The sequence below is a fragment of the Lactuca saligna genome, chromosome 5, assembly GCF_052625555.1.
Source record: "Lactuca saligna cultivar CGN05327 chromosome 5, ASM5262555v1, whole genome shotgun sequence".
Taxonomy (NCBI): Eukaryota; Viridiplantae; Streptophyta; class Magnoliopsida; order Asterales; family Asteraceae; genus Lactuca; species Lactuca saligna.
Window position 1 is genome coordinate 303464080 of NC_136421.1, and position 11349 is coordinate 303475428.

The following is an 11349-nucleotide window of genomic DNA, read 5'->3' on the forward strand; positions in this document are numbered from 1 at the left end:
TAGATAAGGACGTCCTCTGTGATTGTGAACTCCCTTCAAGAACTCGTACCTCCAAGACCAAAGATAACACTGGAAAGAAATTTCGAGTGTGCCCTAACACATTGGTAAATACCTAAATTGATTTTATTTATCAAATCGAATCAATTTTCTTCTTCTTTACTGCTATGTTGTTAATTTTATTACTACAGAAACCTGGGAAAAAGTGTAAATTTTGGGAATGGATTGATGAAGAACCTGAGAATATGAAGGCCATTATAGAAGATACTCTTTCAGATTTTGCAGATTATCTTAAACAAGTTTTAGAGGATGTGGCATCTGTTAGAGAAGAAATGAAACAGTTGAAGGTTATGATTCAGATACTGATTCTGTTGATCATCGTTAAGGTTATGTTTTGGGGTTGAAGATATGCTTCTGGTGGTTTTTATGGGATTTTGATGTAATAGACTTGTTGTGTAATTCTTGTTTATGTAATGGATGTTGATGTAATTTATGTTTATGTAATGGTTGTTGGTGTACTTTATGTTTATGTAATGGTAGAGTGATGTTCTTTATGTTTATGTAATGGTAAAGTTTATTGTTATTATATATAGATGTTGATGTAATTAACTCAGTCAAATGGAGGTAAAACCAAGACAAATTACAGGAAAGATTCTTTTATAGAGAATTGGATGTAAAGACAAATAAAAAAGGATGACAAAAGGCATCAAGCCATTTAATAATCACAAAAGATAAGCCCACCAGCAGGGGTAATGCAGTAATTTAGTTCAAAAGATTCGACAAGTACATCAAAAGTAAACAACTAGTAGGGGTAATATAGTAATTAAGTTCAAAAGATTACCCCACACTACATCAATATATATATATATATATATATATATATATATATATATATCACATGCATTACCCCACTACATCAAAACCTAATTACTCTAAGGTTACAGGTTTGTCTTGGCTGCATCCACTTCCATCCTTGACTTTAACATTTTTTTGAAGCCCAATTTCTGTGATTCTTTCTGAAAACTTTCTCACCCTACCAGTATCATTCAAAGGAACCTTCTTCATAGGACTTCTCTTCACAGGAACCTTCTTCATAGGAGCCTTTTTCACAGGAACCTTCTTCACAGGAGCCTTCTTCACATGACTTGGCCCTGCTTTGCTTGAATCTAGAGTTGAATGACTTGGACACGCTGTGGTTGGAGCTGGAGCTGGCTTACTTGGGCATGTGGATTTGTTGTGGCCAGTTTGGTGGAAAATGGTACATCTTAGAGGAATGCCTGCCCTTGACACAGTATGCCTTGTGTGCCCACTTAGCTTTCTTTCTGCCTGATCTCTTTTCCTTTTGACACATGGCCTACCAGGTAACCTCCTCTTTAATGGAGGCAAAATAGTATGAAGTCCTTCAACATGTGGCCACTCAGAACTATCATTGAGTGGATGGATGTTATACTCGTAGCTACTAAGGAAAAAGGCTTTAGTATAGGAGTTGGATACAGAAGCCTCCACATCTAGGTTCAATAATGAAATTGCTGATATGGCATGTACACATGGAATGCCTGTGAGTTGCCAGCTTCTGCATCCACATGCCCTTTAATTCAGATCAACAACATACCTCTCATTTCCTGAGAACACTTCAAATTCTTTGTAGCCACTCACATAAGGTACCCAAAATCTGTCAATATACAAGAAGATAGTTAGTTACCATTATAAAACCTATGTATAAATAATGAAATAGTTACTAACCTTTGCAATTCTTTCAAATCCTCTATTTCCCTTCTGATACTTGGGCATATGTCCAAATCCCAACTCAAACCATTTTGCTTCTGCATCCATAACCTCTGCATTGCCCAACATTTTATGTCCTCCAACATTGTTATCAATGGTTTCCTTCTAGCATCAAGTACAACATAATTGAAACTTTCAGAAACTCCATTCTCTACTGTATCACAATCCATACCCTCTTTAAAAAAAGCCTTTGACCAACACCTTTGATCCCTTTCTATGAGATAGTCATAAGCACTACTTTCCAAGGACTTAATCTCATTCATTGCTGCTTCAAACTTAGGTACAGTTGTTGCATTCACAGCCCTCTAAAATGGTTTAAAGTATTGTACTCCTTTAAATTTTTTGTGAAAATTATCTAGAATGTGTCTAGCACATAATCTATGCTCCACATCAGGAAGTCTTTCCTTTACAGCTTCAAATAATCCCTGATTCAAACAATAAAATGATTAGTTAGTTAAATGACCAAAACAATTAAAGTTAATTGAACAAAATAGAATGATTACCTTGTGGCCGTCTGAGAGGATTGTAATGCCATGACCATTCCCCCCTCCAATGTCTTCCATCAGGTTGTCCAAAAACCATTTCCATGTCCTTTTGTTCTCAACATTGACTACTGCCCAAGCTAAGGGATAAATGTTATTATTAGCATCTCTACCCACTGCTGATAGGAGCTCCTCTTTACAAACACCCTTAAGAAAGCAACCATCAACCCCAATTACCTTTCTCCATCCATCTAACCACCCATCTACAACACCTTTAAAGCTAACATAAAACCTATCAAACACCACAATATTATCAGGTTGTGGCTCCAAGAACACCTCAACATGTGAACCTGGATTAGCTCTTCTGATTGCAGTTGCATAATCCCACAATTTGGCATAATGTTCTTTCAAACCTCCCTCAACTTCAGACAATGCTAACTTTTTTGCATTCCTACACTGCCCAACACTCACATTAATGTTATATCTCTTAGATACCAGGGCTTTCATTTTCCTCAAACTTAGTTTAGGACTCTCCAAAACATCATTCACAAATTGTTTTCCTATCCACTTATATGTTACAATTGAACCAAGTTTGAATGCCCTAGAACAGTTGTGCTCTGTTATAAGAGACTTAATCTGAAAAGTGTGTTCCTCTTTCATCCAGGAAGCATACAATGTAAAAGGGCATGTGGGATTCTTTCCTTTACAATGCCTAACTAGCAACCTAGTTTTGTCATTCTTTTCATACCACAAATCATAACCATTTGCTACTGCATAGCAACTAAGAGAGTATTTAAGTTCAACAGTAGTAGAGTATTTCATACCTAATCGAGGCTTCATCTGATTCCATTCTTGAGTATGATCATGTCTTGGGTAGATAGGTCGTATTGCATTATGATCTTCTTCAACCAAGTCATCATTATGTATTGGACAAAGTTTGTTGAGGAATGGATCATTGAAATTTCTTTTGAGAGATATAACTTCATCGTCCTCTACATGTTGAGCTTTCAGACCATCTTCTAAAATGGAGTCGACATCATCAATAGAAACCAAATCTTCATCTTCAAGTTTTGCTTCTTCCTCCTGAATCCAATCAAACAAAGATTCATGATGATGATCCACATACACATCTAATCTCTTCTTTTCATTCATATCTTCAAGAAACTCGTTAAAATCGCAGTCATTATGAATAGCATGTAATCCCTCCGACAACCTCACTTCATGTGGACAGTAATACACATCTCTACGTCTTCCGATAGTAAGCTTTTCAAGAAAGGGGATGAAATCACCGAAGTTCATCTTCTTCACAACCGTCTGAGGTACCGAGGCTTTTACTCCATCAAAATAAATCAATGGGGTAGGTGTAAACAGCCCTTGATAGTGTACATCAATGATCGTATCTGCATCTTCTACCATTGTTGATTGTAATTGTGAATCAAGAACTTTGAGGAATTATCGACTGAGTGAATGGAGGAATGGCTGATGAAATGAGCCCTAATTGTCATTTTATCCATGCATGATGACACCTATTCAATTCATTTCAAGAAAATAAAATCAAAATGTTATATGACCGGTATACCGGCTATACCAGGTCAAAAGGATTGAACAATTACAAAAAATCGAATATAAGGGCTTAATTTACAAATAATAATAATAATAATAATAATAATAATAATAATAACAATAACAATAACAACGAAATGTGTATATTTCAAAAAATAACTTACCATCTCAAATCATTTTCCCTGTGATTTTTGTTGGGAAAAATAAGGGCAAGTTAGGAAAACAAATATAAAATCATGACTTAATGTTAATGAAGTTCCATTTCCTAACTTAAACCGTAAAGACATTTTGTTAGCATTAAGTAAAAAAAAAAAAAAAAAAAAAAAAAAAAAAAAAAAAACAACCATGTATAGCTGAACCATTAAGTTTTTTCATGCATTAAGTCCAAGTAAAAAAAGAAACACCTTATAATATTCCGGCATTTCTTCCATTCACCCATCCATGATAAGGTGAATCAAACAGGACGACGGAGTTTACCACTGTGTTACTACACGTATACAGATACTTAATCATGTGTGGTCGTTGTTGGTGCTGTATCCATCCAGATAGTATCCCTCACTCTTGCAACCTAGGTGTCAATATGGTAATTAAGTCCATCTCTCACACAACTCATATACCTCCAACTTATGTGTTTACTCGTTTATGTTTCCGATGTCATCTATCGCACTTTGATAAAGTGATCTAGATATATATCTTTAAACTTTATGCATGTTGTGAAACTTGAAATTTCTCTGGATATACTCAGATTGCTACACACTTTAGTTGTTAATTATATGTAATGATCCATTGTATATTGATTACTTTGAATTGAAATTTGCAAGTATCGTTCCAGCATATAATGTTTCCCTTGGATATAGTTCCAGCATATTGATTATCACATTTTTGGACGTGACAAAACTTGCAATTTTTTTGTCAAGTTTTGTTGTGTTGAGAGAAAGGGAATGACACATGAACTGATAGGTATTAGAGTGTATGCATCCAATTTAATTAAGTAGAAAGAACACAATTAGATACATACACCAACTATTTTAAAAAAGTCAACAGAGAGGAAACAATTGGGGCTTGAGAATTGGTAACGTCAAATAATAGGCTTCCACGAACCTTCCTTTTGATACCATCTTCATGATGAACTTCTTCAAGATCAAAAACGGCCACACCACCACCACCACCCGTGATCTTGATCGGAGCTTATTTCCCAACCGGATTGTGGCGGCCGACCTTCTCCTCAGCCTCTGGTGTGGGCGGCACCACCCCACCATGGTGGTGGAGCAGGCAAACGCAGAGAATCTAATGGCTCCTCTTTTAAACATGGCTGAATATATTGCTTTATATGCAGAAACGTTAACTTTATAACAGGCCTTAAGTGGCCAATTTTCTTCCTAATCATTAGGATTTATTTTGGTTTAATTTATTTAATTTTTGGAAATCTTGTATCCAATCCATTTGTGTCACTAAACTTACGTGGAGACAGCGAGATGACCATTGACATACATGAAGAGTTCTTGAGAGTGGCTTTAATTTAGGCTTTTAGCATACGCAAAATTTGGACAATGGGTTGATTTTAGTAATTTTATATTTAATGGATAAACTAAATAAATTATTTAAAATACAATAAATCAAAATCTTCTAAACCCTTTTATACAAAAGCCATATATATTTATTATAATAATGCATCTATTGTAAATATATAATACACTAATTCTTTAAAAAAGGTTTTGGACAAAGTTTGTTTCTAATCCACCCAACATGTACATAATCATCCGTTACCAACATATTTGCTCTACCACCTTAGTTTATAGGGGAAATTTCATGGCGACTTGTTAAGTATGGACTTCTTTTTTTTTTTTTTTTTAATGTAAGTAGCAATAATCTTGAATGATACTTTTTCATAAATATTGCATCGAGGTCTTAAACGAATCTCATTAACAATAAATGTTAGTTTTGGTATGTTAGCAACACTCAAAAAAGATGGTGTCAGCAGGGCAGATACAAACGTATATAGGGTTCGGGACGAAAAAAAAAAAAAAAAAAAAAGAGCCTTTTAAAGAGAAATATAATAAAAATTCAAAAACAATATTATTTATTTTTCACTGTTTTCACGTTCAATTACAAACAACAAACAAATCAAATTGTTTATATTTTGAGCTAGTTTGAATTTGAACCAACTTTAGGCCCTAAAAATCATTTTGATATATATATATATAGGCTGGGTTGCCCACCGGAGTTGTGGGCCCTGGGCGGTCGCCTGGGTTGCCCACCGTCTGGACCGACCATGATGGTGTGTATCTGTAGCTACAAGAGATCGTATGAACATGCGACATCACGTTTAATATTTTATTTCGTAATGTTTTAAATTCCAAAATAAATTTTGATAAAACTTCATAAATAGTCCCTACGATTTCATAAAATCTGAAGTTTAGTCTCTGAGTTCAAAAAAACCTTACAGATGATCCCTATGGTTTCAAAAGTTAGCTGATGCGGTCATCTTTTGTCTATTAATTCAAGAGTATTTTCGTCATTTCACTACCTCATGGACCATTTATGAAGTTTTTCCTTATTGAAGAAAAAGAATATATATATATATATATATATATATATATATATATATATATATATATATATATATATATATATATATATAATGGTCTCTTTCTCAAACAAAAAGCAGGCCCACCCACCCCCTTCGTCTATGGAAACAAACGTCATGGCCAAAACAGTGATTTTGGTTGGGTTGAATATCTTCTTCTCAACGCCAAACTTGAACATGATTAGAAAAATCCAACTCTCTCCATTTTTTAAGAACACCTAGAAAAATTCCAATAAGAATCCATTAAAAATGTGTAATCTTCGAGCTTATTTTTTCCCTTCTATTTCTATATGGTCTAAAGGTTGGTTTAATTTGTTTTTGTAGACGTCTGGTGAATGATTACGTGACAATAGTGAAGAAGATGACTTGTGACATTCTTAAATTCTCAACAGATGAATTGAAATTGCAACCACGAAACGTATTTAGCAAACTGTTAATGAAAGGCAAAGCGACTCGGTTTTCAGGTTGAATTACTATCCACCATGCCCAGAGCTTCAAGAATACAAATCGATACGAAGGGAATTGATTAAATTTAGAGAACACACACCCACAAACCATTTCGGTATTGCAATCCAACAACAATTATGGTCTGGAAATATCGTTGAGAGATAGGAGTTGGATATATGTTCCTCCTGATTCAAGCTCCTCTGCCCACATCAGCTTCGTCCTCAGTTAAGATAAAATATGTTAGTTCCAAACTCTCAAAAGTTCAAAAAGATACAAAAAGTATTTGGGATTCCTTTTTAAGGTGAAGTTTTTTTTGTAAAAGACATTTTTCCAAAAGATGTTGTTTAAAAAGTATTTGAGATTCTTTTTGCGTTTCCAACTTTAAAAGTTCAAAAAGATACAAAAAGTCACGGATGTGCGACTTTTGCAAATGTCGGTTTTGTGTTTTGGTAAAAGTTATTTTTAAAAGTACTTTACCGCGCGACTTTTGTAAATGTCAGTTTTGTGTTTTGGTAAAAGTTATTTTTAAAAGTACTTTACCACTTAGCAAACAAGACTTTTTAACCATAATAGAGTCTTTAGAAAAAATATTTACCATAATAGAGTTCATTCAAAAATATTTACCATAATAGTATTACTTTAGATTGAAAAGTAATATTTTTATTTAGAAAAAAAGAGAAAATGACAAAAATAGCCATTTACACTAATTACATTACAAAAATAGCCAAAAAATATCGAAATTACAAAAATAGCCAACGATTTCGCAGATGGAAATGCCCCATCTGCGAAATCAGCATACTATCTGCGAAAGTACAAGCAGCTAAAGCACAGCTGTGCTTTAGCTGCTTGTACTTTCGCATATGGCTTACTCCATCTGCGAAATTAACACCCTATCTGCGAAATCCCCCATCTTTCACTATATAAACGTTTTTTTTCTCCATTTTTCACCCTTCTCTACACAAAAACTCTCTCTAACTCTCTCTATCTTTGGGCTTTTTTCGCGATTTTGGCTAGTTTTTGAAGAAAATGGAGGATTATGTCAACAATCCGGCGAATATGGTTAGATTTTAACTCTTTAAATGTTTAAGCTTTTTTTTTTTTTTTATCATTTATTGTATTATTTAGTGTTAAAAAAGGGTAATTTTGTTGTATTTTGATAGTTTTAATATTTCTTTAGTATACTTGAAGCTTAAATGGTATTTTGTTCGTGTTTGTTTGAATGTACAAGTAGAGACTGTGTAGATAATGTTTACAATTTGTTATTTTTGTTGTTTGTTTAGTTGTTGTATAACCTGAAATCTTGTATATTGTTATCGTATAATTGTTTATATAAATTAAAAAATAGTTAAATTATAGTATGTGCAAAATAGTCGTTTGTATATATATTTGTTTTATAAGTATAGCATTTGTATAAGTTGAAAATTTGTTGTATATATATTGTTAGAAATTGTTTGTGTTTGTCGTATAAGTTGAACAATTGTTGTCGTATAACTTGCAAAATTGTTAATTTGGTTGTCGTTTTATTTGAAAAATTGTTTGTTTATATGATTATAAAATGTTAGTTTATATAATTAGAAATATAAAAAATGTTTATGTATTTGTCGTTTAAGTTGAAAATTTGTTTAAGTTGAAAAATTGTCGTTTATATATTTGTCGCTTAAGTTGAAAATATGTTTAATAAAATGTTTATATAATTATGTATGATATTGTTTTTTATCGTAAATATATATTTGTTGTATAACTTGGAAAATTGTTTATATATGTGTATGTTATTGTTTTTTATCGGAAATATAAAAATAATTATTAATTAAGAAATAGTATTTGCATTACTAATTGTTTATGTGTTGCAGTTCGTAATCATATATTTTAAAAACAAAATATTTTTTAGTTATCTAATTTGTTTTTGTGTTTTTTTTTGCAGCATGATTTTAGTTTTATCAATGTGAAAGCGTTTGCGAACTTAAAAGGTTCTGGCGGTAATATATGGGAACTATTTGAAGTTTTAGATGATGTCAGACGTGCCATTTTCAGAAATACTGTATTTGGTTATTTTATTGATGTCCCTCGTTTACAAGGGGACGCATTGTTGTTCCATAAAATGTTCCTTCATCAGATCCGAACGGACCCTGTTTTATCTCCAGATGGAATAAAACGATTATATTTTCGAGTAGGCAATACGAAAATGGTTTATGGGCCGGAAGAGTTTTGTTTGATAACCGGCTTCAATTTTGGGGAGTATCCAAAAAAATTGGGAAAAAAGGGTCGGAAAAATTATTAAGCAATAAAAAAAGATGTTTATTGCGTGAACGGCTATTTCCGGACCATACCAATAGTTCGGTGAAAATCGACGACCTTAAACGTTTAATTTTAAATCGAACATTCCTAGCACTTGACGACGTTGATGTAGTTAGAGTATGTTTGATATACATTATGTGTGAAGGTTTTTTGGGTAAAGAAGTTAATGATCGGGTGCCACAAGATTGGTTTTTTTTGGCTGAGAATTTGGATTTCTGGAACAGGTATATTTTGTTTACGTTAAAAGTTATATTTTATTAAAGTTATAATTTATATAAAAACTAATATTGTTTTTTTGTTTTGTTAGTTTCGCTTGGGGTAGCTATCTTTGGGATTTTACTTATGTTGACCTTGAGGATACATGGAACAAAATACATCATTATTTATCACTTTCTGAGCGTGGTCAAACTTTAAAGTACTCCGTATCAGGATTTACGGCTTCAATTAGGGTATAAAAATATTCTAATATTTAAATTGTTTTATTGTTAAGTTTTTTATTTTAATTTAAACTTTTATTACTGTAATTGTAAAAAATTGTAGATATGGATATATGAGATGATTCCGGCTGTTCGCGCATGTGGATTTGTACTGAAAAAAAATAAAGACTTACCTCGGATGAAACGATGGAGTGGAACAAAAAAATTAAAATGGGTTGACGTGAACAAGATTTGGTCAAAGATGCAGGTTTATAAATTTTTTCGTTTATTATTAATAAACTTGATTATTATACTTTTATATGCATTTTTAATATGTTTAATTTTTTAGGAGGGTCTACCACCAAGACAATACATGTTACCGGGTGATGGTGAGATGACATCTTGTTATTATATGTCATTTCAAGAGTATGTATATGGTGAAGGGAAAGCAGTTTCATCTCCAGTACGGGACCATTTTAGGAGACAAGATGAATCTTCGTCTAGTATGTCGTCCAGTGGTCACTCTCATGGTAGAGGTAGGGGCAGTGGAAAACACAAGTTAGACGAGGTGTTGAAACGGCTACATGCACTGGAGCAGCATGTGTTTATGACCGACAACCTACAGAGTTTTTTGGTGAAGAAGTGAATATTGAACAATTTTGGAACGACATTGCTTTTGATGATCCGATAGTGTCACAAAGAAATTATGATGAACAGGTTAGTTACACGCTACATTATTTTTTAAATTTTATTAACAAATATGAATCCCTGTGTTCATATTTTATATTTGAAAATATAGGTTGTGCAAGATGAAGTGATGAATAAAAACAATACAACTGAAAATGTATTTGGTGATATTCAAGACGACAAGGTTGTTATAGATATTACCTTTACGATTTTAATAATTACTTTTTAATAATGTGTCTTTCGTTATTAAGTAAAAAGTTATATTTTTAATGTAGGTGTTGGAGGAGAGGAATGATTATGCGGGGAACAAATTTGATGATGATGTGTTTGATGTAAATGATTATACTGAATTTAAAGAGGTTCTTATAGTTACATTAATTTATATTTTGTTTTTAGTAGATTAAATCATTTATTTAATTAGATATAATTGCTTATTGAATTATGTGTATTTCGTTATTAAGTATAAAGTTTTATTTTTAATGTAGGATTCGGAGGAGAGGATTGACAATACGGGAAATTCTTTCACCTTCATTTTCAAATCCAGAAACTTCACTTTGACATCTTTTCTTCTTCGATATTGAGTACGCCCTATTAAATGGTGAAACAAATGACAGACACGAGACCAAAATGATCCAGCACGAACTTGTGGGGGACCCGGTGGAAAATCCTCCTCTACAGTTATAATCCAAGCTTGAACCAAAGCGACCTCCTCTGCGTTCCTCCATGTATGTGGTGAGTCCATAATTGCAGGGAGGGAAGTAATACGAAACAACTACAACGGATATTAAAATCTATTTATAACGACTCCTAACTTTCCTGCTGCAATGGCTTGTCAATTCAAGCAGCAATGTATTGTGTTGTCATTCGACCGGGGATGACTTGTCAACTCGAACAATGCTCTGTTGTGTTATAAGTATAGTACACTGCATTCGTCAGTTAATTTTGACTATGAATTGCAGACATATTAGAAGATTGGACTGCAATTTTGTGTAGAAACTACTATAAATTGACCTTATGTTACATAAATATTTTATTAAATAAACCAATACAGCTGTTCAAATATTGTTTTTTATATTCCACTCTCTTAGTT

General features: G+C 32.9%; 1 protein-coding gene across 2 annotated transcripts; it reads right to left on the reverse strand.

Annotated features, from left to right (window-relative positions):
* Positions 1 to 637: 637 nt before the first annotated feature.
* On the reverse strand, positions 638 to 5200 carry LOC145048436 (uncharacterized). 2 transcript variants are annotated; one of them, XM_078996920.1, is made up of 5 exons: positions 4929 to 5200; positions 4232 to 4395; positions 2286 to 3790; positions 1741 to 2207; positions 638 to 1669 (listed from the first exon to the last, which is right to left on the reverse strand). In XM_078996920.1, exons 3-4 carry the CDS (start codon positions 3678 to 3680, stop codon positions 2088 to 2090), a joined length of 1515 nt encoding a protein of 504 aa, XP_078853046.1. In that variant the 5' UTR covers positions 3681 to 3790; positions 4232 to 4395; positions 4929 to 5200; the 3' UTR covers positions 638 to 1669; positions 1741 to 2087. The 2 variants fall into 2 exon arrangements, with proteins under 2 accessions (XP_078853046.1, XP_078853047.1); XM_078996921.1 differs by lacking the exon at positions 4232 to 4395 and having other exon boundaries at positions 4929 to 5198.
* Positions 5201 to 11349: the final 6149 nt, after the last annotated feature.